The sequence below is a fragment of the Micromys minutus genome (assembly GCF_963924665.1).
Source record: "Micromys minutus genome assembly, chromosome: 1".
Classification (NCBI taxonomy): Eukaryota; Metazoa; Chordata; class Mammalia; order Rodentia; family Muridae; genus Micromys; species Micromys minutus.
The window spans coordinates 156,695,468-156,718,130 of NC_137969.1; the positions used below are offsets into that span (position 1 = coordinate 156,695,468).

The 22,663-nt window shown below is 48.9% G+C and overlaps 2 protein-coding genes across 3 annotated transcripts; both read right to left on the reverse strand.

The window, feature by feature from the left end:
• Positions 1 to 253: 253 nt before the first annotated feature.
• On the reverse strand, positions 254 to 6,317 carry CENPA (centromere protein A). 2 transcript variants are annotated; one of them, XM_080923564.1, is made up of 5 exons: positions 6,165 to 6,317; positions 2,057 to 2,163; positions 1,600 to 1,677; positions 1,186 to 1,340; positions 254 to 561 (listed from the first exon to the last, which is right to left on the reverse strand). In XM_080923564.1, exons 1-4 carry the CDS (start codon positions 6,247 to 6,249, stop codon positions 1,206 to 1,208), a joined length of 405 nt encoding a protein of 134 aa, XP_080779690.1. In that variant the 5' UTR covers positions 6,250 to 6,317; the 3' UTR covers positions 254 to 561; positions 1,186 to 1,205. The 2 variants fall into 2 exon arrangements, with proteins under 2 accessions (XP_080779690.1, XP_080779689.1); XM_080923563.1 differs by having other exon boundaries at positions 254 to 596.
• Positions 6,318 to 10,068: 3,751 nt separating this feature from the next.
• SLC35F6 (solute carrier family 35 member F6) lies at positions 10,069 to 21,176 on the reverse strand. Its single transcript, XM_080929163.1, has 6 exons — positions 21,046 to 21,176; positions 14,588 to 14,660; positions 13,743 to 13,914; positions 13,322 to 13,534; positions 12,743 to 12,853; positions 10,069 to 12,216 (listed from the first exon to the last, which is right to left on the reverse strand). Exons 1-6 carry the CDS (start codon positions 21,120 to 21,122, stop codon positions 11,744 to 11,746), a joined length of 1,119 nt encoding a protein of 372 aa, XP_080785289.1. The 5' UTR covers positions 21,123 to 21,176; the 3' UTR covers positions 10,069 to 11,743.
• Positions 21,177 to 22,663: the final 1,487 nt, after the last annotated feature.

Sequence of the window (22,663 nt, forward strand, 5' to 3'; positions counted from 1 at the left end):
AATTTACTGGTAGGAACCAGAAAGACTATCTATTTTAGGCTGTGGATGCAGTTCAACATTATAGTCCACGCTTAGCATGTACAAAACTTGGATTCAAGTTCTAGCCTTGAAGGGAAGGAAGAAAAGACTGTACGTAATTCTACTTAAGTTTTGAAAAGCTGCATGTTTGCTGACAGGCAGGATGAGGTCAATCTGGAAGGCAGACATTTGTCTGGCAGGACTGCCACAGCTTTCCATACAACAGATTCAAGCATTTCACTCAGATTTTTCTCCCTTATATTTTAAATAAAAGCACAAATACACATTGTAAAAGCACACAGTAAGACTAAAATAGCAACAATCCCTCATATCATGGCAGATTTCATGCATCTGAAACCCTCAAACAGTCATGTAGTTGAGCAATTCACAAACCACATTGACCTTTGGCCTGCAAACAAAATTCATGTCCATGGAAGCTGTCGGATGAAGGCCGCAGTCTTCTCTTTAGAAAGGTAGTTGAAAGGTCATCACTGCTCACAACAGCAAAATTCAGGCAGCTCCAAAAGGTTCCAGGTATCATCTCTGAGATTTAGGAATCACATTTACTAACAAGGCATCTAAAGACAAACAAACAACAGAGCCCCCTTCTTTTTAAAATTAGAAGGTCCAAATCCGAAGCTGGGCACACCTTTAGTCCAAGCACTCAGGAGGCAGAGGCAGGTGACCTCTGTGAGTTTGAGGCCAGCTTACTCCATACAGTTTCAAGACAGCTAGAATTACATAGTAAGACTTACTAAGGCAGTGGTGGTGGTGGTAGTGGGGGAGATCTGGTCCTGGTAAAGTGGCAAGATGTACTATCAGAAACATGGAGCATAACTCATATGTTCACTTAATTTTTAAAAAGATCTCACTATATAGTGCTGGCAAACATCTACCTGGCACCTGAGATGCTCATGTCATGTTGGTCCCGAGCTCCTTATCCTCCTGCTTGGGCTTCCCAATTGCTGGGTTACAAGCATTAACTACATCGCTCTTATCTTAATACTGCACAAAGGGACACGGCCTTCCAAGCAGTTGAGAAAGCCCTTCATTAGGGAGCACAGGTGAGAGGGCAAGGGACTAAGGATGGGTGTGATGACACTCCCCCTTCAGAGCAATCTTCTCTCCCAGCAACAAGCAGCACTCTGAGGAGCGGGAAAGACTTACGGACACATCACACTGCCAGCTCAGCCGAGTCCTCCCTCGATGCCTCGGATCCTCCTGGTCAGCTGCACGTCTTTGGGGAAAAGCGTGACTCGGCCAGCATGCAAGGAGAGGAGATAGGCATCCTCAAAGAGGTGAACGAGAAATGCTTCTGCTGCCTGGGGCAAGAGGAGACGGACGTAGATGAAGGACCTGGACTGTCTTTTCTTGGAGACATACTGACTCAAAGGACTGAAGCAAAGAATAAGGTGAATCCAGGGGGGCTACCCATCAGACCCATCCAACACCCTCATGTTACGTGTTGGCTGTTTTTTCAGAAGGACAGAAGCAGCCTGTGGTATACCATAAGCAGTCCTGTGGAATTCTGGGATGTACTTCTTTCTCTCTGCTTTCACTCATCCCCCCCCACCCTCTTACCTCTTGAAGGGCCAACAAGGCCTGGGATTGCCAATATAAATCCACACCACGACTGAATTTCCCACATATTTCTCTTACCTGTGGGAGAGTGAGATGGGGATGGGTAGAGAGCAACAGAACCGTGACTGAAGAGTGGATGCTCTTTCTCCAAGCATCTCTACCATTATGTGTTGGCCTGGCTCAGAGTACGTGCTGACACCCAGGAGTTCAGGAACTGGCAGAGCTTATCGGTGGTGAGGAAAAAAGGCAGCCTCAAGGTAGGGAGACAAACTAGATGAGAGTTTCTATTATAGTCAGAGGTAACTAGGAGAAGTCAATACCATAAAAACAGGCTGTGCAGTGCCTCAAAGGGTTAGACAACCTCCAGCCATGTCAGTGAGAAGCAGAAGCCTCCCCCATATTTGTGAGAGTTAAAGAAAAGGTGGCCCAGGTCAGAGTAAAGGTCCCCAGAACTCACAACGAGGCTGAAAGGCCTCTTCCTTAACAAGAGGTCTGTGCTCTTCTGCAGTTTCTTGACTTCCTTAAGCCACAGGTATTTCCGTCTTCTGCGCAGAGCCTGAGCGCCTGAGTGGGAGAGTTAGGTCAGGAGCAGTGGGGTAAGCGATGCTCTGCAGCTCAGCTGACACAGCCTTCACAAAGTCAACAGGCGTCAGCTCGGAACTGTTTCCCCAGAGCAAGCAGCATCTGCTTACGAAATGGTCTGGGCCTCTGGGTTTGTATGCTAACTCCCATAGAGCCTTTCTCACACCCTTGCCTACAGACCTTTCCTGTCAGGCCCCATAGAGCTCATGTCCTTCTCACCAGACTGGAAAGTTAGTTATTTCAGTTTTTAGGTCTTTGTCTTTCTTTTTATTAACTGGAAGGAATTAGGCAGTATGAAGTGCAAAAGCATCTTGATTACACTGGAGCCCTGGGAAGTGGAGACAGTCGGCCAGTGTTCATTAGAGACCAAGCTGGGACCGTGGAAATGGCAAAACTCAGTGCTATTGTCAGGAAGGTGGATGGTGACGTCACAGACTTTGGTAAAAATTCAAATTCTCATTAGAAAACAAAAATACAAAATTGAAAACAAAACAAAACCATTCCGCTCTGGAGCTATGGCTCTGTGGTAAAGTGCTTGGTGAGCATGCATGAAGCCATAGGTTCAATCCCCCACAACACAGACAAAGAAAAAAAAACCACTTCTAACTCTAAAATATTGAAGAAAAAACTTAACTGATATTAGACTACTTAAAATAAAAAATACAAAAATATCCTCAAAACCTGAATGATATACCCCAAATTCATCCCAGGCAAATGAATAACCTGAAATAGATCTAGTAGAAAACAACAATGCCACAGGAATTAAAGTCTGAAGATGGCTCAGTAGTCAGAGCGCATATCATTCTTACAAAGAGGATCCCAAGTTTGGTTCCTAGCACCCATGGCAGGTGCCTGTAACTTTGGGGCTGGGTGGGGGGTGGTGATTGGTCCCTCTGGGCACCTGTATTAATATGCACATAATATGATTAGAAATAAAAATTGGGCTGGTGAGATGGCTCATTGGTTAAGAGTATTTGCTGTTCTTGTAGAGGACCTAGGTTTGAAGCCCAGCATCCATATGATGGCTTATAGCTATCTAACTCCAATTCCAGAAAATCCAACATTCTGACAGCTGTGTCTGACCTTTGTGTGTGTGTATATCAATCTATCTATCTATAATATATGTATATGTGTATACACACACACATATGCAAGTAAAACACTCACACATATAAATAATAATAAAAAACTTGTGTGTAGTAGGTGTTTTGCTTGCATATGTCTGTGCCACACGTGTGTGCCTGGCTCCTGCGGAAGTCAGAGGAGGCAGATTTACTGGCACTGTGCTGACGGCTGTGAGCCACTATGTGGTGCTGGGAACCAAACCGTCATCTTCTGGAAGAGCAGCCAGTGCTCCTAACTATTAAGTCAATCTCCAGGCCCCCTAAATCAAAATAAACCTTAAAAACAAAGAGATAGCTGAGTTAAATTCAACTCAAGTGCTAGTTATTGGGATAAACGACATTAAGTGCAATAAATAAGTGATAATGAAAGCTAAATTAATAAATAGTATAATTGTCAATAAATACAAACAACTGACTTATTAAGAAGAATTTGCCTGATTAACTAGCAGCTTGGCTCAAACAAAAGCACACACATAAGAACTGGCCGGGGGAGCACTGGCCTTGTCCATACAAGGCCCTTGGGTCAATCTCTAGTATTGCAAAACAGGAACACTTAGCTTTAGCTAGGTTATTTAAGGTCTAGCCAAAAAAGAAGATTCTACCCCAAGCATGAGGAACACTGCAAGGAAGATGGAAGAAGGGAGACGTAGACAGTGCAGAGGTGGCTGTGCCAGGCAGGTGGTGGGGACTTAATCATGGGTGAGCCAAAGACACAGGAGACATTGAGGACAAAGAGGGAGGACCTGCTCTGCTTTGGTTATTGTTGTTGTGATAAACACCACCTCCAAGCCTGGGGAGGAAAGGGTTTATTTGGCTTACATGTTACAGTACATCAAGAGAAGCCAGGGCAGGAGCTCAGGACAGGAGGCAGAAACCTTGGAGGAATGCTGCTTACTGACCTGCTCCCCTAGCTTTCAGAGTTCAAGCCCACTTACCCAGATAGGAGGTGGTTGCATCACCCACAATGGACTGGGCCCTCTGACATCAATAAACAATTTTTAAAAATGCTTCACAGACATGGCCACAGGTCAGCCAGTCTGACAGAGTAATTCCTCAGCTGAAGTTCCCCTTCCCTGGGTGACTAAGTTTGTAGCAGGCTGTCAGCCGAAGCTAACTATGATGCACCATAACTAAGAGATAAACTACGAATAGCTGCCTCCTCCTCCCCACCACTTACAGGATCCCAGTTGTTGGGGATGTGGGGTGTTGTTACCAGGCACACACTCACAGAAAAATAAAGGCAATACAACTAGAGACCACCAAAGAACGTGACCAACACCAGAAGAGAAAGGAGCCAAACTCAAGAATCCAAATAAACTATACCCAAGGAGTTTGAATAGAGGAGGGAACTGGGTGCCTTGCTGTGTGCTTGCAATCCGTCGCTTGAGAGGCAGGGATAGAAGCCTAAACTGCTGAAACCTTATTCTCTTCCCCAAAAAGAAAGATTTTTGAGAAATAAGAGGAAGAGAGCTCTAAGATTCAATGCAAGAACAGGTGTTTATGAAACGGAACCCATCGGTGATGACACCAGATGAACTGGGTGTCATCTCCGATGAAGACAAAACACATCTGAAGCCAGGTCTCAAAAGTCAACATAAGCAGTTGGGAGCCAGAGAATGTGGAGCAGGACTTACATACTAAGGCTCTTTCCATCCAGGGCCACGGGCCCTCATCTACAATTCCAGCACCTGGGATGCAGAGGCAGGGTGTCTTGCGTGCAAGGTTAGCCGGGGATACACAGAAGTCACTGTCACACCAAAAATGGTTTTATTTTATTCTTTGTGTATGTGTCTCTGTTTTGCCTACATGTATGTTTGTGTATGCAGTGCCTGCAGAGGCCAGAAGGATCTCATCTGGAGTTACAGATGGCTGTAAGCTGTTACGTAGCAAGGTAGCAAGAACAACACAAAGGCCCTGGCACCACAAAAGGAAGGTATGTGCATGAGCCCACATAAAAGGGATGACTTGAGAAAGGAAAGGGACAGCCTGACAAGGCCTGAGTGGGAGGGCTTAGGCTGGAGGAAGTGGAAGAGGAAGGAAAAAAGGACCAAGTAGCTGGAAACAACTTTACTAGACAAGGGCAGTAGGAGAGCCAATTAGTGTGTGAGCGCATCTGAGGTAAAACGCTTCCCTTAGATAATGGAAGTTTGCTTCTACACTGGAAATCATACAGATACATCAGCTCTTGCAGTGGTACAAACATCCCTTAGAGCCTCACCATACCTCAGTTAGAAAGAGAATGTGGTGGTGCCTGCTGTTAATCCAAGCACCAGAGAGGCAGAAGCAGGCGTGTCAATCTAATTCTGAGGCCCTTCTTATAGAAGGTTGGGATGTAGTTCTATAATAGAGCCCTTGCCTAGCAAGCACGGAGTCCTGGGTTCCATCTCTAGCACTGCAAATAAATAATAACAAAAAAGTAGGGGCTGGAAAGCCGGTTCAGCCATTAATAGCGCAGGCTGCTCTTCCAGGGGATCCCGAGTTCTGTTCCCAGCATTCTTACTGGGCAGCTCACAATTCCTTTAACTCCGGCTCCGGGGTTCCCACGCCTTCTTCTGGCCGTCGCCAACACCTTCGCACATGCAACACACACATACGTGTACATAAATATTAAATAAATCCTAAAACTCAAAAAAAGATCCCGTGTCCGTTTGAATGAGTTGTGTGTCTCTGCTCAAGGTGTCTTGTCTGCGTCTCGTTTTTTTTTTTTTTTTTTTTTTTTTTTTTTTTTTTTTTTTTTTCTCTCCGGCTGTAAAACGGCTAGGAAAGAAACCAGTAACCCCAAGCGTGGTTAGCAGCAAGCCTTGGCCGGGGCAGGCGTCCCTCTGCTGCCCCGCGCCGGTGCAGGGAAGGCCCGCTTACCTACATCGGAGCTCTGTCGCGAGGGTCCGGGCGCCGGGCTGGAGGGCCGCCTCGTCGGGGTGCTCGGCTTGCGACGCGGGCCCATGGCTGGCCGCGAGGGTCCCGGCTCCGCCGCCTCCCCTGAGCCTTCCGGGTGCTGTGGCCAAAACTGAACCAGAGGGCGAGCCGACCTTGCGCGTTCTGAACTCCGGCGGAACTCTGCCGCCAACAGTTCAAAAACCTACCCGCCCCGCCCACCGCATTTAAAAAATTCCCGACTCTCAGTGGTTGGCTGTAAAATGCCAGCGTGGAGCGACACCCGGAAAAACCAATGAGAATAATTGGCTGAACCGCAGAGTCAGCCAATAGGTTCTTGGAGAAGTGAAAGAAGGCGGGACTTTCTCACTTTTTCTCTGACTGACAAGACTCACTTTCTCAGGACTCTAGACTAAAAGACCTCTCAGTTCTTATGTGGGTGGTGGGCTTGTAGAGCTCATTTGCTCAAACGTCTTACGTTTCCCTATCAAACATTGGGGTGGCTCTAAAAATGCGGAAACAGACTGCCCGACCCTGCCTCTGTGACTTTTTCAAAAGATAGGGTCGTGGGGACAGCCAGGACCATGGGATCTGAGGACAAGGTTCAGGCAGGGCAGGCGCCAGCACTATTCTTGGACCATGCTATCGAACACAATGACGGAACTGTCCGAGAAAAACCGGCTTTTCCCTTTCTCCTGGGAGTAATAAGAATTCAGGTCATGTCTCCGTAATTAGAATAAAGAGAATTTCAATTTTGTCATTTTGCTTTTTTGAGTTTTCTAAATGATCTATCATGAACGTGTACTCTCTAATCAGGAAAATACTTATATAATCAGTGGTTTCATAGAAGCCTTGTGGAACATTGGGGTGGGTGGTGTAAAATGGCGCAGCTGCTATGAAAATGTGTCATGGTTCGAATTTGAAATATCCTCCAAAAGCTTGGTGTCCCCTGTGCAGCAGTATTCAGGGGTGGGGACTTTGGGAGATGATTGGGCCACAGGTGCTCTGACTTCATCTGTGGATTTCTTTAATCCTAACACTTGGGAAGCAGGTTTGTTACAAGTTCAGGGATAGCCGACTTACATAGTGAGTTCCAGGCTAGTCAGAGCTATGAGTAAGATTTTCTTTTATTTTTGCCTCAAATAAACAAACAACGGCCAACTAGTTCAATCTCCAGCATGCTATCCACAAACACAAAATTTAAACATAGAATTACTATATAATACAGAAGTCCACTATATATAATATATATAACTGGATATATATATATATATATATTTGGTATATATATAATTGGATATATAATTAGATATATAATTGGATATATATATCCAAGAGAACTAAAGGCAGGAATTTTAAGAGATACATGTATGCTCATGCTCACAGCAATTTTACTAACAATAACCAGTGAAAAGTACCTGACTGTCCATCAGCAAATGAATAAAGAGAATGAATAGATAATGGCATATTATTTACCTTAAAAAGGGGAAGAATTTCTGTCATATGCTACATTGGATGAACCTTGGAATCATTATGGTAGGTGACATAAGCTAGTCACAAAAAGGTCACTAGTCCATGATTCCAATGAGATGGGGCAGATATCAAGAGTGGTCAAATTCATTAAGATAGACAGAATTAGAACAGTGGTTGCTAGGAGCTGGGAGGATGGATATGGAGTTATTGTTTGATGGGCACAGTTTCTAGTTGGGAAGTGAAAGCAGTTCTGGGGCTGATGATAGTTGTGCACTATATATCATCTTAGTTCTTCAAAATTTTATGCTTACTGTAGAGAGAGGAAAGAAAGGAAGGTTCTCACCAAGTCCTTTCAGGTACAGTCAAATCACAGAAAGATGCCCCCCCCCCAACACACACCACCACCACTGAAGAAATCCAGATCCTCAGCAGCTGTTAATTAGAGACAATCTTCATTTATGAAGTCAACTTTGGACAGATAGCCCTTTAGTAAACTAGAAGTAAAAAGATAGAGTGAAGACAGACTCTTGGACTCACAAGAAACTGATGAAAGAAGCTGCCTCTGAAACGGTAGTGGTGTGTGGTTTAGGTATAAAAGGAGGGTAGTGCTTATTAATGGACCGTTTTGCATATTTTGGCTTTTGAACCAATTGGACTGTTGTAATGTAACCTGCCGCTCTGCGGCGGTAGGGGGCGCCAGAAGGAGCCAGGGCGGAAACCTGAAATGGGAGTTCTTCGCCAGACCAGAAGGGGAAACAGTGGAAGTTTGGGACGGATGCTGTGGTTCATGGTTTTCTCTTTGTGTACTTGGTTGTCACTAAGTCAGGGAAGAGGGTCCAAGGTCTTACCTTTCCCCTCCGGCACCTGGGAATGCCAGGTGGAGAGGGCGAGGTCGAGCTCAGGACAAGTGGAAACTGGCCTGGTTGGGAACTTGGCTGAGTGTGCCAGAGGGGCTGGAGGGGAGAAGAGGCACAGCTCTTTGGTCGAAGGCCTCCCACACCTTGGTTCTGAATGAAGCAACTCTCTGAGACAATCCTTGCTTTTTCCTATTGCTTTGTTTAATGATGGATGTGAATGTATGTATTTTATTTGGGGTGAACCAGGGATTATATACCTCTTGTGGGAAGGAATACCCAGGAAGATGGATTGGCTGAAGGCCCAGGGCTATCTAGATACTTCATTAGCATGGAGAAGAACTCCGGGTGTTCTGCTGTGTGATTCAGTGCCCATGATCTTCAGTGGGGTGTTATGGTTACATGTTCCAGAGCAGGTAGGAGTGGCTCCATCTTGCCAGTCTGAGATCTCTGAGGTTCCCGGGATCTGAGCTCACTCAACCGTTCCAGTTCTTGTGTCTGTCTGGTAACACGGACCCACATGCCGTATACTGCTCCCAAACCCCAAACATTAAGGATGCCTAGTGTTTTGTTTACTACTGAGCTGCCACTAAGCCATTCCCGTAAGCAATGACAGGATTAAGAGCTGGAGCGCCATAGTGCCACTGCCCCAGAACTCGGTTTCCCTATGTCTAAAAAAGTGTTCAACGTTCAGGGTAGGTGGTGCACACCTTTCATCCCAGCACTCTCGAGGGAGAGGCAGGAAGATCTCTGTGAGGCTAGACTGGTCTGCACATTGAGTCCCGGGTTCTGCGACAGCCAGGACTGTTACATAGAGAAACCCTGCTCAACCTCCCCGCACCAAAAGTGTTCAAGAACGGTAACCCAGTCTCCTGCTGATCTTGGGTTTTGAGAGGATATTAGCAGATGGGCATGGTGACACATGCCTGCTTACCACAAGCAGGGCAGCCCGTGGCAGGCGCTATTCTGTCTACCAGCTCTGGTCTATCCATCTGCGGCAGACCGGGATGGGCAAAGAACCAGGGCATCTGGTATCATTTGTAATGGCTGCACCCCGGGGAGCCCTTTCCATTCTGGGCACCAGTGTTGTGTCTTTCGGGATGTTTTGAACTGTTATTATCATATGTGTATGATGAATGTGAATGTGAGTGCATGTGTGCCACAGAATGCATGTGAACGTCAGGGGACAAATTCAGGACTCAGTTTGCTCCTCCCACCGAGGGCTCTGGGGCTCGAACTCAGGCCTTCAGGCTTTCAAGGCAAGTGCTTCTACCTGCTGAGCACTCCATAGTCCTGGGGTATAGGGTCTTCACTGTAAGGAGTAAATGACGTTTATGCTTTTGACACTCAACTTTTTTTTTCTAGATGATAACTCTTAGGCCTGTTTCTTTCATTTTAGAAAGATGTCTAATATTGACAATTTTTTTCTTTCTTTTTAAAAAATAAACTCCAAAACAACATTGTAGGGCCCCAGTTTTTATTTCCGTACAAGATAGCTGCCACACTGTCTCTGTCACCTTGAATAAATGGGCAGCGTTCTTATTTACTTCTCCCTGTGACAGACTAGTCCAGAGACGCTTGGGTCTCTGGGACTAGGGGCAACTGGAATGGAAGAATTCCTTCCTTGACACACCATTAAACTCTGTCAGAACCAAATACAGACTGGGGGTTTTGCTGGTCCCTTCCCCTCACAAAGAAAGCTGCGTTTTACTATTGGGTTGCCACTCAGCCATTCCCACAAGCAATGCTGTGATTAAGGGCAGCCAGGGCCCTAGGGCTCCTTCCTGCTGCCTTTATTCAGTGTAAGAGCATCTGTAGGTAACAGTATGTTGGGTCTTTAGCCCAGCCATAGAAATCCACCCCCAAGGCCCACAGAGACTTGTATAGTAATGGGCCATAGGCTTGGATTCAGACACCTGGCTGGCTGGGATGCTGGCTCTGTGCGTACATCACTTCGCCTTGGCTTTTCCTTCTGCCCTTGCCTCTGCAGCTTATCATAAGAGGGAGTGAAGATGAAGTATTTAACCCAATGCTGGGGATGCCAGATTACCTAGTAAGGAAGACCCCAGGTGACTCGGTTATCCTGTGACACTATGGGTCTGGATTACTGGGAGTGCAGCTGCCTGTATCAGGGGTCTCTCAGGTCTTTGGCCCAAGCTGGTAGTAAGCACAGATTCCTCTTGCCAAACAAGTTACAAGTCCAGGCTTCGGTCTCCTTTAGAATGGAAGCTCTGCTGCTCTGCTGGGCTCAGTGGCACATTCCTGCCATCTCAGCACTTGGGAGGGTGAGGCAGGGAGGCTGGGTTTGAGGCCAGCTCTAGGCCACACGTAAGAAGTTGAATGCGGATGCTACACAAAAGACTTTTGTTTCAAACAAAACAAAACAGTTCCTGAGGTGATGTCCAAGGGCTGCCTGGATCCCCCCCTTTAGACTTTCCCAGGCAGAGAGGCCTTGGGGATGAAGAACAGAACATCAAAACACCAAGGAGGAGTTGGGCATGATGACGACACCTTTAATTCCAGCACTGAGGAACTAGGTGAATCTCTGTGAGTATGAGGTTAGCCTGGTCTATATCATGACTTTCAGGATAGCCGGGCTATATAATGACAAAACCCCCTGAGCCAAATCAAAACAAAAATACCAAAGAGCCCACCATGGGGAGGAGGGGTACCGGTGTGCTACTCTTTTCTCAGGCTACTGACAATCAGAGGCCCACAGGATACTGGGGATGCAAGGCACAAAGGACACATTATATACACCTGTGCTGCAGAGCAGTCAGACCTGGTGCACACACTGAGCCTGCAGCCACGGCTGAGCCAGAAACCAGGTTTTTAGACAGTCTTCATGAATATCTTCCAACTTTGCAGAACAGACTCTTAGTTCTGATTTGAACCTGCTCTTTGTAGCTTATGGTTCATAAGCTAGATAATCTACCATGACAAGTTAGTGTGTAACAGAAATACTAGGGCTGTAAATTCTTGCCATCCCAGCTCACAATTTTGTTCTAGTGCAGCAGAACGGGGAGGCTGAGAGTGGGTGCCATATCTGGGCCTGTGGGGGCTGGGTCCCAATATTACAGGCCTCAGGAATAGAGCAGGACCTGGTGTCCTCCTATCCTTTCTGGCAGCGACTGTTCAGACAGGTCAGTAAGGGCGAGGCCTTGGGACAGGGCACTCACAGCCCACCAGTCTGCATGTCCTCAGCCATCTGGTGGCAGCAGAGATCCCACTGTGGGCTCAGCTGGCCTCATTGATGGGAGTCCGGCTGTCACCCAGCAGTCTCTCTTGCTCTCCCTCCTGGGTAGGAAGTCGCCAGCGTCTGCACAGGCAGGCTAGCAGTGGTCGGTGCAGCCCGTTGTAGAGGCCGGTTCCCATAAGGAGGATGAGGAAACCAAAGATCTGCAGTGAATGGAAGACTTCCCAGCCTAGTGCGAGGGTAACGGCCCAGATGACCACGGTGCGCAGGGTGTCTAGCACCATGCGGGTGGTGGCGCTCAGTTCCTTGGTGACACTGATCCCCGAAAAGTTGAAGAAGGCAATGCTGCTGATGTTGCCTAGCAGAGCCAGAGCAATCAGGGGCTGTCGGCCCACCTGGCAGAAGGCATCCAGAGCATCTTCCAGCACCCCACGAGGGTTTCCACTAAAGGAGGCCGCAGGGATGTAGTACATGGGCACCAGCAACAGGGAGAGGATCACAAAGCCAAAGAAGCCTGGGGGGGTGGGCAAACACGTACATCTCATTTTCCACCCGGCCTGGGCTCCCAGCAAGGCCCACAGGCGCACTCATCTCTGAACCACTGTCTTTGTTAGGTTCCTGTTGTCCACTCCCGGAATCTGTCCCTTTGCCTGATGTCAACCCGACATTACGCTCAAATGACAATTCGCTGGTTTCCAAGTTCACAGCTAGCTACTTGAGCCACAGCCCTGTCAGGAAGCCCCTCTTCCTTCCCCCTGCCTGTTGGCAGCTGTGGCTCCAAGAGACTCAGAACTGCTCAGCAAGAGGTGGTCTCAGCACTGGGGCCCTGTCTGGCGCCTTCCTGGCTGTCGATTCCTCTAGAGGAGGAGGTGTACTTTCCTTCTGTCTCTGCTGCCCCGCCTGTGTCCCTCTAGGGAATGGAGGCTCACTCTATCACGTGACCAGCCTGCTCTGTAACACGCTTTTATGGGTCACAGCACACACTGCCTCAGTAGACCCTTCCCTCCAGCCACTGTTCCCAGGCCTGTGCCCACACGTACCCTCGATGCCCACCGCCTGGAGTGGGTGGATGTTGTGTTTGTAGACAAACTTCTCCTCTAGCACCATCTGGATGGCAATGATGATCTGGGCCATGATGATCAACAAGTCACCTGAGGAAAAGTGGCTCTGGTCAAGTAGGGCACCCTGGGACTAGGGTTGGGGGTAGTGACCCTGGCCTTGGCCTGAGAGCTGTGGTTGAGGTAGGTAGGTCCTCACTCCAGGTTTACATGTGAATCCGCCTGGCTCAGGCAGTCAGCTGAGTGTACAGTGTGCTACAATGGTTCCTGCTGGGTCTGGTTACTGGGATGAGACAGGCTTGGGGCCGGGCACATGTCACTAATTGGCCCTTCTGTCCCGCTCCAAACCAGCAGTTTGTATTTGTGAATGAATGTGAGCCACGGAACCAGACAGCCTCTTCATGCTGCCTGTCTATTCTTCTGGTCTCCCTCACACTTCTACCCATCAAGAGCAGGTGTGTGACCCAACCCAGGACTCATGGGTGGGAGAGCCTGGATGACTCTGTGAGATAACTTTCTGTAGGCTTGCAGAGGGGAGGGAACAGGAGGAAGCTGCCTCACCTGTGATCACTTCACTGAGCTTGTGTTGACTGTCATGCTTGCTCAGGAGGTCGGCCAGGCCAACTACCACCAGTCCTGCAATAGTGATCAGGATGCCCAGCCACTGGCTTGGTGCCAGCCTCCGGTTCAGGAAGGCCACTGAGAACAGGCCTGTGAAGATGATTACTGCACCGCGCAGCATCTGGAAGCTGGAGGCACTGGTCATGTTCAGGGCTAGCAAAGGAGAGACTTGATTATTAGCTGTTAAGGGCAAAGGCTGGCTGCCACCAAGACGTCCCCAGGAAGTATGAACAAGATAAGCTTGCCGTTACTAAGTCTTGGAGATGCACAGATGAATTCTGTGGGGGAGAGGTAGGGTGCTTCGGGTAATGCTGCCTCACGGGAAGTCCCTAAGCATGGCCCCACTGGCCAGGTTACTTACCCACGTACATGATGCTGGTACCAGTCATGTCGCATAGGGCTGGGGGCAGGAAGAGTAGGGCATTGAAGGCCTGCTGGGGCTCTACACTAGAGTCCGACTGTCTTCTGGCTCGGCATTTGAGCAGGTAGAAGGCAGCAAGGCACGAAAACTCTCCCAGGAACATGCCCACTGCCTACAAGAACAGGACACAAAGAATCTGCACTGAGGTAAAGGCTTGGGGCCACCTTTAGTGGTTCTATGCTTTGTTTTAATGTAACTGCATTTTAGACAAGAGCTAGTTAGAACCCCAGAACATCAAAAAGACACAGGCAGAGCAGCTGTGGGTGGCCAAACAGGCTACTAGGCATGTCACAGGGGCTCCAGAATATCTCACTGGATACCCTATGGGGTGTGGCACAGTGCAAAATCAACCCATCAGGCAGACCTTTTCCAATCCAAATACAGAAACAGACCCAGACAATCAAAGGCTCATGGAGGGCCTGTTGGACACTCTGGTGACTGGCTTCCAACTCCAGAAATGGCATATCTTTCATTGCTCCCATGCCTGTAAAGTTCTGTGCTCAAAGGAGGTGTACAAGACACTCTTCTCACTAGAGCTAGTGTTTCCACGTGTCCAGATGGGACACAGTGAGAGTGTGACCGTTCCTTAGGACTCATGCAGACCTCTCACAGACAACTATGCCCTTCCAGGAGTGCTCTTGGGACTCTGCTTCTAATCTAGGAAAGCAGAGAGGTGCATAGCTTTTGGGGAACAAGGGTAGCTTCAACCCCAGGCCAGGAAAGAGACCAGCTGCAAGGGTGCCTGGATAAAGCCTGGCAGATGGGCAGGAGGATAACGCTGGTACCTGGACGAAGGGATGCTTGAAGTCATGGTCTTGGCTTCCTCCACAGCCCTCAGCTACAAAGTTGTCAGCCCACCTGCAGCAGACAGAGGGACGATCAGACTGACGGCATGCTGGACCGTCCACTGGCTGGACTCAGCCCCAGGTGACACTGTTCTTCAGAGGAGCCTGTCTCCATGGCGAAGGGTTTTAAGATATATTTCATCAACTTATGAACATAGAGTCAGAGCATCTGTGCTTCTACAGTGTGTAGAAATCAGACATTACATCAGTGTTGTTTATATGAAACGTTACATTCATTACTCCTCAAAATAAAATTAAAGCCACCACTTAAAATTCAGTGTATTAAACACACATGGTAAAAGCAAGAGTCTCTCCTCCCCTTTTTCTTTTTTCCCTGAGACAAGGTCTCACTATATGATCTAGGCTTGAACTTGAAATCCTCCTGCCTCAGGTTCCTGAGTGTGGGATTATAGGGACATACCAAGATTGGCAGCGAAGTTGTTCTCCAATGTCTGATAACTTTATTGTAAGTTGTTTGGTGTCTTTTGAACTCTTTAGATTGTTGAAGGGACCAGTGCATGAAGACTTTGATCATCTTGGCATGAGGCCGCATATCTGTAAGCCTAACATTGAAGAGGTCAAGCCTGATGTGAGCTCAGTATCAGTGAGCTAGCTACACAGTGAGTTTGAGGCTAGCTTGGGCTATGTGTAGGGACCTGACATCAACCAACTAACCAACCAACCAACCAACCAACCAGCCAGCCAGCTAGCCAGCCAGCCAGCCAGCCAGCCAGCCAACCCACTTACCATCTATCCAATCAACCACCCAAGCCTCTGGTCTAGAAGGGCACTCTGGCTCAGGAGATCAGCGGGTCCTTACAGCCCGGAAGGCCCTTCTACTACCTAATGCATGCCATACCTGTTACAGTGTAACATGCCAATGAGCACCACCATAGACAGAGACCAGTGGTGGGACTGGTCCCCATCCAGCCCAGAACCCAGCCTGGAGCCCTTCCCAGTACACTTCAGGCAACTATGCCCACCATTCTGAATTGTTGCCACCTAAGCACAAAATGGAAGCCATTTTCTCATCCTGGTGCTATACCTTTAGATCACAGACTGACACTTAAGAAGACCCTCTAGACCTGGATCTAGCAGTGTGGACATTACCCAGAAGCACCTTGGGCTGCTTGTGCAGCTCACATCTAATGCTCATTCTGGTCCCACACTCACTGAGGTCTTAATCAGTTTAGCAGAGGTCCTTCCACACTCCCCACCCACTGTTCCCTGTACAGCCTGATGTTCTGTTGAGTGACTGAGCCTTCCAGACCCTAGCTTGTGAGTATGATAGATACTTTGGCCCCAGGCCCAGCGTCCATGAGACTGATTTTTCACAGGTCTGAGGTGGCCTCTGATGATGCAACAGGAACAGTATGGGCCTGTCTTGTGGGGAGTTAGCTGGCTTGCTGCCCAGTTGAGACTTTCTCCTTAAGAGTAGTTAGGCTTTCTCTACAAGGTAGGTCTGGTTTGTCTGGACAGGTATTGCTTGGCTTCCGACTAGAGAAATAGGATCTCTTTGTATCTCAGAACCTATCCAACCAAGGGACTAGGTGTCAGCTACCAGTCTACTGCATGTCTTCAGGCCTGGGAGGAGACAAGAGCAGGGGGTCTTAGCTCACCATGCATGTTTCACAGATAAGACCCCAACTCTATCCTCAAAGTATCTGAGGATGATAGCTATGACCTTTAAAGTCAGATGGCACTCTGATGCCTACCCGTGCTTCCCAACAAATCTTTAGCCCAACAGACTTTTTTCCCCCCTTCCTTTGAGACAGGGTCTCAAAGTAACCCTGGCTGGTTTTGAACTCACACAGATCCACTTGCCTCTGCCAGAGTTAAAGGTATGCACCACCACAAACACGGTTTTTAACCGGCAACTCTTGGAGCACTGCATGTGCCAGGCCAGTGTAGAGCCAGTGTAGGTGGTCGGATTAAGCCTTATAAAGCCCGTCATTTTCAGAGGGCGACTCAGGATGTGAGAGAAGTTTGGGCTTTTCCAGTTGACAACAGTCACACCTGTGGTCTAGCCCTGCTGTAGTTTACTGTCAGAAACACAGAGGGCACACAGGAGGTCAGTGGTCAGTCACACACATCTGGAACCAGATGGGTCCCAGAGATTCCCAGACCAATGCTGACAGATGTCAAACTTAGTCGATAACACATGCCCTATAAACCAGGCCTTTGGGGTGTTTGGTATATATTATTTCATGTCCTTTCCCCTCCCATTCCCCAGGCAACCAGAACCACCTCCCTCTGGGTGGGCTCAGTGTGCTCTCACTGGGCTTTGGCTCACAAGTTCCTGAGGGTGTGCATTCCTTCTAGGCTCCACCCCACAGTTACCTGGCAACAGCCAGGCAGGCCTGGCTTAGTATAAAAGGGGTTGTTTGCCCCTCCTCCCTTACTCTCTTATTCTCTGACTCTCTTCTCTCAACTCCCTCCCCCCTCTTTCCTTCCCAACTCTTTGTCCCATTCCCTAAATAAACTCTGTTCTACACTATACCTGTTGTACGGCTGGTACCTCAGGGGAAGGGAGGCTTGGGCCTGGGCCCCCTGAGGTACCCCTCCCACCTCACCATACTGTGCTTCTATCAAACATATTCTTGGCTCTTTTCTTTTTTATAAAATACAACACACGCAGTCTATGGAGGCTAACAAGGTTCTGTCTCCAAAGTTCCACAGCCATGACATGTGGAACTAAAAGAAACTTAGCTGTCATCCTGCAGAAATCCTTATTGACAGGCGGAGATATCTACAGTCCAAGATGAGCCATAGGGCTCACAATATACAACAGGGCTAGTAGCCAGGGCTGGTACTGGAAATTTTAACATCCAGTTTCTGTGCCTTCCCCCTTCAACTTTCCCAACCCTCTTACTCTAGACTATTCCTCCTGAGATGAGGAGAGAGGGAGCCCTGCAGATGGGCCTTCATTTTCTCTAGACACCTTAGGAGGGTATATCCCCAGCTGGCAGAGGCCAGCTCCTCTCAGGGTTCCCCGAGTGTCAGCAGGCAGGCTGTGGGGTAGCTAACTCTGCTGGGCAGTGAGTCACTTGCAGCAGGGCTTTCCTTGTCCAGACTCAAAGCGCAGCATTCTAGCTGTGCGCCCAGGAATGACAGAGACTGAAGAAACGTCTGAAATGTCCAGTCACTGCTGATTCCTGCACAGTTGGTGCCACTTCCTCCTGAACCCACAGGTTGTCCATGAGAGGGTGCATGGTTGGTGAGCCTCCATTGCTGTTGGTGAGAAGACCTTCCTGCAGAGATTCTCGTCACACAGCTTCCAAATCTGATGCTCTCTCCATTTCACTGCTCTGACCTCCTCCTGAAGCCAGAGGGACAGTGGGAGCTTCTCTAGCAGAGGCCTGCTGATGCCACACAGGGTCTCCTGCCCACAGGTGGAGGCAAGTCAAGCTCATAAGCCTTCTCTGGCTGGGTAGGCTCTTCAACCCAGAGAAGCTGGGGTGGGGGGTGCCTCAGGAGCTTAGGAGCTCGAGGGCCTGTTTGACTTTGGTTCTTCCTGTGAAGAACCTTAGTTGCATCTGGACAGGGAGGCCCTGAAATGGGTACCAGCCACAGGCAGACATACTGGCTCAAGAATATGGTCAGCAGAAGTGGCTGGTGAGGGGACGAGGAAACAGCCACCAAAAGGAGAAGCAAAACTTCCCAGGGAGGGGACCTTAGCTAACACTCAGAGAGGGGTGTAGGATTATTCAAGGCTAAGGCGTGGGCTTTTCTCCCTATGGGCATGTGATAGTGCTCTGTGGTCTTCTAAAGCATGCTGAGCAGGCAGAAGAGAGCTGACCTGTGGTCCCTGCAGAACAGGCAGCGTTTCCTCAGCTGAAGTTGCCAATCTCTCTGGGGACTCTGGGAAAGGCAGTAATGAGCTCCTTACATAGGAGACACTGCCCAGGTCTGCCAGAGGCTCTTAGGATGGGCAAGTGAGAAGACTGACAGGATCCCCTGACCTGGGTGAAGCTTGCTGTCTAGTCTCATAAGGTGGGTACCCTGAAGGTGGGGGTGGAAGTAGAAGATGCCATTTCTAGGAGTCCCCATTCTAGACACAGTGGAGGGGCCCACAGAGCTGGACTTTGGGGCAGTCCTAATGACTAGGATGGGACTGATGTTGAGGCCTGGGTACAATCCTGACATCAGTAAGCCAAGTCATAAAAAGCAACTTGTTTTGTAAATTATAGGGATAAGACTGGGTGATTTCTGTTCACAACAATACTGAAATGGCCATGGACTTGGTGGTGTATGACTGTAAACCCATTATTTAGGAGGTGAAGGCAGGAAGGTCCTGTGTTCAAGGCCAGCTAGGGACTATACAGTGAAACAGTGTTTCAAAAGATAAATAACCAGCTAGTCTTCCAAAACCTGGTGGTTAGAGTATGGATTCTAGAGTTGAAATACTTGGACTCAGACTGAAGTCATCACTTGGAAACTGAGTTGGAGTTACATGTGACTAAACCTTTCTGTGCCTCAGTTTCCTGGTGCTTTGTACTGGCTTCCCTGGCTGCTGCGGCTGTACCTAGGGATGCCATTGTCAATCAGTATCCTGAGTCCTGGTAAGCTTGTTGCTCCTGCCAACCTTCTTTCTCCCAGAGTATCTTTCCCACTGCTTCCTTTAGAACCATGTTTACAGTCCAGCTCTGGGCCCCATCTCAGGATGGGGATGGGGTTGGGGCTCTGGAGAGGCCACACAAAAGGTGATGGGCTAAGGACAGGATCAAAGGTTAAGACACTCACCAGGAGTCTTCCTGACTCTCCAGCAGTTTCAAAGGGTGGGGCTTTCTGGGTCTGAGGATCCCTTGGCTTCCTACCTGACCGGTTTGGAGGTTTTCAAAGGAAGGACTGAGTCAGCTTGGTTTATCTAACCAGTAAATGACCATTTGGATTCTTCCTGGGGACAGCAGCCTGGACCGGCTAATAGCCACTCTGAACATTAGGAGCAGTCCTTGGCTGGTGTGAGAATCTCATCACAAGACACCCAGAGATAAGCCCAAGGACTGCATAGGTCCTATTCTGGGTTCCATAGGTTGTGCCCTCCTTTAGGGGAAGGGAGGGGCCCATTGTGACCGGCACACCCGGACACATCTGTCTCTTCCACCTCTGATGTTAAATATCTCAGAGACAGGGACTTTCTCCGGTCACTTCTTCCTCCCACACTGTAGGTGCCCACTTCTCTTCTGGACACTTCACAGCTTCAACAGACTTTGTTAGACACAAGAAGCCTGAGAAGTAAATAAGAAATGGCTATGCAAGGTTTACAGCCAGCTTCTCAATGCAGAGACCCAGGAAACCCAGAGGGATGCCCTGGAGGCCTGTGACCAGGAGCCACCACACCAACTCTCTTTCCTAGCCAGGCCCGGGAAGAAACTGAGGCTGGACTTGGAAAGCTTTGTTCACTGTTGCCCATGTCACACTGGACAAAGGACAGGCGCTGCCGGTACACTGAGGATTTCTGATGGTAAACAGATGAAGAAAGGCCTTGTCCCGCGGCGGAGGCAGACAAAGTGACAAAGAACTGTCAAGTTAAAGGATAGACCTTTCTGCCTAGAATGGAGGAGACCTTGTTGGATTTCTCAGCTTCGGATGCATGGGCCTTAGCTCCCAACCTGCTGAAGACTGTTACTCCCACACACCAGAGCGGAAGTAGCCAGGTACCACTGTAGTTGGTGTTAAGGACCCCTCTCTCCCAGACAGACACTTTCTTTGATCCCGTGGGTCAGTCAGCCTTGTGGCTTCATTTTGAGACTGATCTGTACTATCTGCTTCACTTGGTACCTTCTGGGTGTTCTCATTGTAAGCAGACCCACAGAGTGGCTCCCAGACTCACGGACACGTCCCCGTGGACCATAGACTCTTCTATTGTCAATTCTCCCCTTTCAACAAGTCCTCAGGTCGGTGTGCCCTCTGATTCTGGAGGGAAAAAGTCCAGCTAGGCACTTCATGCTGTCAACAAGCCACTTGGAGCTGGCCTGTCTCTTTCCTGCCTCCAAACCTCTGTCACATAAGAGTCCCAACTACGCATCAAGATGTAGTCTAATCCCTTTCTTTCCCCATGAACGACCCCTTGGCCACCTTCTCTTGGCTTGCCCATCCCTTCAACTCAGCCACTCCAGGAGCACCGGTGCTTCTGCAGGCCCCCAGCCCCTGCCGGGAGGAACTGATCTAACCCTACGCCTCCGAGATACAAGTGACCGCCAATCAGAGTGGCCTTCAGAGGCCCGCTTTCTTCCGGCCTCTCACCCCCTTCGTCCACACCAGCCGGACTGAGCTCTCGGTAATGTGGAGGGCTGGTGGAGTTGGAGAGTAGCGGACAGGCGGGGGACAGGGTGCCAGGCGTCCGCACCCACCGGCCCAGCAGGTCCCCCCCTCCCCCCGGCCTCACCCAGACTCACTTTGCAGAAAGCGTGTTGATGGAGCCGGTAACCAGCATGAGCCCGGCCAGGATCAACTGGTACTTGGTCCAGGCCATAGTGGCGGACACGGGAGACCACTTGAACCAGCAGCTCCAACTCGGGTCACCCGGGATGTGGTGTCTCCTACTCAAGAGCTTCCGGGCCGGGAGTCACATGACCCGCTGGCTCCCGCCCCACGCCCGCTAACCCCGCCCCGGAGCTGCCGCGGGTCTGTGGTTGGCGAGCTAGAGAAGCAAGGGTGCAGAGTCCGGAGCCAAGGCCACCAGACTTCTTTCCCCTTGCTCGTCTTCTTTTTCCTTTTGCACTGCTAGCGTCTCGTGCTGCCGAGCGACCCTTGTACTTCTGCAGTGTACATTCCCAACCCCTTGGCCTCCCGGTTTGTAAAATGGGTGCTTGGTGTCGTGTAGAGGCGATCTTAGAAGCATTTTGCAAACAGTTTTGAGAGGATGAGACTGGCTACTTGGTAATAGTTAAGAGAGTGGGAATTTCCTTTCTCCAACATCTCCAGAGAACTGGAGGCCTGGGAGAGATATCCTTAGGGATCCCAGCCCGTTGAATTGTTCACATCATTCAGTAAAGGGGCATTAGAGTCAAGTTTTAGCTTTCAGTAGGGTGTTCAACGGCTAAAAGAAAATGCACAACTGGGTGTGCATTCCCAGCACTTGGATAGTGAAGGCAGAGTGATCAGGAGCTCAGGGCCAGATTCCACTATATAAGGAGTCTGAGACCAGCCTGAGTAACTAAACAAATAATTAAAACGAAAACCTAAACCAAGAGAAGCCCAAGGATTTAAGGTTATGCTTATTATGAGTGGCAGTGGGGTGTGAGTGTGTGTGTGTGAGTGTGTGTGAGTGTGTGTGTGAGTGAGTGTGTGAGTGTGTATGTGTGTGAGTGTGTATGTGTGTGTGAGTGTGAGTGTGTGAGTGTGTGTGAGTGTGTGTGAGTGTGTGTGTGTGAGTGAGTGTGTGAGTGTGTGTGTGTGTGAGTGAGTGTGTGAGTGTGTGTGAGTGAGTGTGTGAGTGTGTGTGAGTGAGTGTGTGAGTGTGTGTGAGTGAGTGTGAATGAGTGTGTGAGTGTGTGTGTGTGTGTGTTGGGGGTATGGACTCCTAGATGAAACACTATGGCTTCTGTATTGTTCCTGCATTAAGCTTCTCCACTTACTTGTCAGGACCCCTGTAAATACTGTTCAGAAGCATCCCTACAGAAAGACCAGACCTCAGTTTTTGTGTAGAGGATTTCTAGCATTTAATTAATTAGTTTTTAAAAGATTTATTTATTTTATGTATATAAATCCACTGTAGCTGTCTTCAGACACACCAGAAGAGGGCATTAGATCCCATTACAGATGGGTGTGAGCCACCATGTGGCTGCTGGGAATTGAACTCAGGACCTCTGGAAGAACTGTCAGTGCTCTTAGCCACTGAGCTGTCTCTCCAGCCCTAATTAATTAGTTTTGAGACAAGATTGTGTTACATAAGCCACACTGGCATCTAGCTCTCTATGTACTTCAAGATGGGCTCCAGTTCATGTCTGGCTATTCATTTGTTTTAAAAATACATTTATTTATTTGTGTGTGTATTGGAGGGCACTTTCAAGG